The following is a 3,031-nucleotide window of genomic DNA, read 5'->3' as shown; positions in this document are numbered from 1 at the left end:
TTGCTGACCAGAAAAGCAAATTTATTTACTGATTTGTACTGAAAGTGCTTGTTTTGAAATGAAAATCTATCAAAAAATAGCTGGGTTTGTTATTATTAATTCCAAAAAAAAAAAAAAAACACCACTCAAAACAAAAGTCCTCCATTAAACCCTCAGTTCTTTCTCCAAATGGGTGCGCCAATGCACTTTCAGCACATACGCCTGCCTAAATCTCTTGCCGCACTCCTTGCACTCGAACGGCTTCTCGTCGGTGTGGATCTGCATGTGTCTCTTAAGACGGCAAGAAGTGAAGAAGCTTTTGTTGCACTGGGGGCAGGTGTAGGGCCGAACCCCCGTGTGGTACCTGGTGTGCAGCTGCAGGTAGCAGGCCTGTGTGAAGCTCTTGTCACAGTGTGAGCACTGGAACGGCTTGATCCCCGTGTGGTAGCGCTGGTGTTTCAGCAGCTCCCCGAACGAAAAGAAGGTTTTGCCACAGTCTGAGCAAAGGAACGGCCTCTCGCCTGTGTGTGTTAGCTCGTGCCTGGTCAGGCTCGCTTTATATGCAAACGTTTTGTCGCATAAGGAGCATTTGAAGATTTTGTCTTCTGTGTGGCCGGCGACGTGTGCACGGAGGATCCTCTCTCTCTTAAAGCTCTTGCCACAGTGCGGACACAGGTACGGCTTCTCGTCCGAGTGCGTCCTTTCGTGCTTTCTCAGTTCTCCCGGGTAAAGGAAGCATCTGCTGCAGCGAGAGCACCTGTAGCGTCTCTCGGCGGTGTGAGTACGCTGATGGGACAGCAGGGCGCCTTTGTAGGTGAAGCCTTTACCGCAGCTGCAGCGGTACGGCCTCTCAGGCTGATGCACGAGCATGTGGCGCTTGAAGCTGGTGGTGCACACGAAGCTGGAGCCGCAGAGCAGGCATTTGTGTGGCCGTTCACCCATGTGTCCTCGCTTGTGCCTGATCAGCGCAGCCTGACAGCTCAGTCTCTTTCCACAGTCGTTACAGCGCTGCAGATCTTCCTCGGGATGCGTCTTGTGGTGCTCGCGGCGAGCACTGTGCGAACTGAAGCTCTCGCTGCAATACAGGCAGGTGTACATCCAGGGTTCACCGTTCTGAGGTTCACCTTTTTCAAGCTCAGCTTCCTGAAGTCTCTCACCAGCTGGGGTTTGAGGAACTTTTTTGCCACTGTGTATCAAACGATGGCGCCGCAGGGCTTGAATGTGTGAGAAGCGGCGGCCACAGTGGGAAGCTGTACACTGGAAGGGCTGCTCGCCTGTGTGGCTGCGCTCGTGCGCCTTCAACATGCCCGGGTAGCGGTATCCTTTGCCACACACCTGGCACACATGAGGCTCTTTCTCGGTCGATGATGAAACCGGGTGAACCTTTTTCATGTGACTTTTCACATAGCGTTCCTGAACGTGTGTAAACGGGCAGTGAGGGCAGGTGAAGGTTTTGGACGAGAGCTCTGTAAAACAATAACAGTGTTAGACATGACATGAAATAGTGGTCACGATGAAGGAACTGAGGACAAACAAAACTAGGGTTAAACTTCATCAACAGACGACACATTCATGTCTACATTCTGTTGTGTGTTTTTCAAAGCATCTCTCCATTTTTACTCAAGTGTCAAGTGGACGTAGTCTTCGAATGGCCTCTCTTCAAAAGTGTATATCATTAAATTCATGATCTGTACAAAGGCTAAACAAAGGCTTAATGTCTTAGTCATTCCATATGGCTGCGTGTGGAAATGACCAGAAAGAGCACAGAGAAACTGACAATGCGTGAGCCTCCTGTTTCACTGGGATTACGGATGCCAAACGTCGAATAAATAAAATTTATTTCATTTCCCAAGGCAGCTATAACTACTCCATATTGTTTGCGGGTCAAACTACACTACCGCGAAGAAATAAAAATGATTAATGATTCTACTGCATAGAAAAGTACTTGAAGGTCATTTGCATAATAATATAGCAGAAAAAAAGGACAAGAATTAACCTGTATTTCCATCACTAGTGGCAGGACCAGGAGATACAGCCAGCTCAGCAACATCCCTTTAAAACAAACATGATGTTGAAAAACAAACAACTCGCAGTCCACAACTGATTCATACTAAATGATTTGTTGTGTAAATTACTGAAATAGCTTTCGAATGTTCTCGTTCCTTTTTTTTTTTTTTCATTTACACTTTCACGGTCTAAGGAGGAAACGGACAGATCTTCATTTCTCAGCAATATTTTGTATACGGTTTCTAGAAGTATATAACAGTATAAATCTTGAGTTTAAACAAGAATCTAAAATCGCTGTGAATCGAATCAATTAAATCCCATGTACTGACCTGTTATCTGAGGTGCTACGCTCTCCGTCTGTCTCTGTGACCTTCCCCGAGTTCCTCATAGGTGCCAGCGGTGTTCTCTCTTGCTTTTGTCTGTTTACCACACCGGGGTTTCGTTTCTGAAGATGAACCAATTTCAGCTTCCAAGTCTTCTTCGGCTTTCGAGCCGATCTGCGGGTCCCTGCGGGGATCGTGAACGCGGCAGCTCCGTCATCGGCGGTTACAGGTACAGTGAGCGTAGACTGCAGAGGAAGCGTAGTGTTGCAGGCCAGACTCTGTCTCTCCTTAGCCATACATTCCAGCTGTACTGTTTCTGTCCGGACTTGAGTACAACTTACGGATTCATCATGTTTATTATACATCAGTATAGACTCTGTGAAACAATTCTCAGTGTCAGTGTGCTTCCCAGTCTGGATTTCACCTTCCTCAGTGTTTATGTGAGTCCGTGTCTCGCTCTGATCGCAGACAGCAGCCGGAGGTGAATCGTCACCGTCCTCGCTCTTGTCCTCTCCGGTTTGGTGGTTTGCGTGTATTTCTATCTCCGTCCATTCGGATGTGACCACGACCGTCTCCACGTCGGTTCCGTCCATTACACACACGGGCATCTCGGTGGGAGCAGGTGGACTGAGACCCGAGTTCATCTGTGCCAGTTGGTTTCTCTTGCCAGACAGGGCAGTCAGGATGCAGTCGCTAACTTGAGGCGATGACAAAGAGGCTGC

At 48.1% G+C, this 3,031-nt stretch overlaps 1 protein-coding gene across 1 annotated transcript in view; it reads right to left on the bottom strand.

Moving 5' to 3' along the window:
• Positions 1–3,031, bottom strand: part of si:dkey-14k9.3 (C2H2-type zinc finger protein) — a 16,397-nt gene continuing 13,366 nt past the window's right edge. Inside the window, exons 16-18 of the mRNA XM_047803715.1 lie at positions 2,316–3,027; positions 1,976–2,031; positions 1–1,445 (exon numbers count right to left, since the gene is read on the bottom strand). Coding sequence (XP_047659671.1) covers positions 145–1,445; positions 1,976–2,031; positions 2,316–3,027 — 2,069 coding nt within the window. The 3' untranslated portion in view covers positions 1–144. The remainder of the gene's footprint in view (positions 1,446–1,975; positions 2,032–2,315; positions 3,028–3,031) is intronic.

This window comes from Tachysurus fulvidraco, chromosome 19 (assembly GCF_022655615.1).
Source record: "Tachysurus fulvidraco isolate hzauxx_2018 chromosome 19, HZAU_PFXX_2.0, whole genome shotgun sequence".
In the NCBI taxonomy this organism is placed as follows: domain Eukaryota; kingdom Metazoa; phylum Chordata; class Actinopteri; order Siluriformes; family Bagridae; genus Tachysurus; species Tachysurus fulvidraco.
This window is presented reverse-complemented; position numbering and strand designations above follow the sequence as displayed.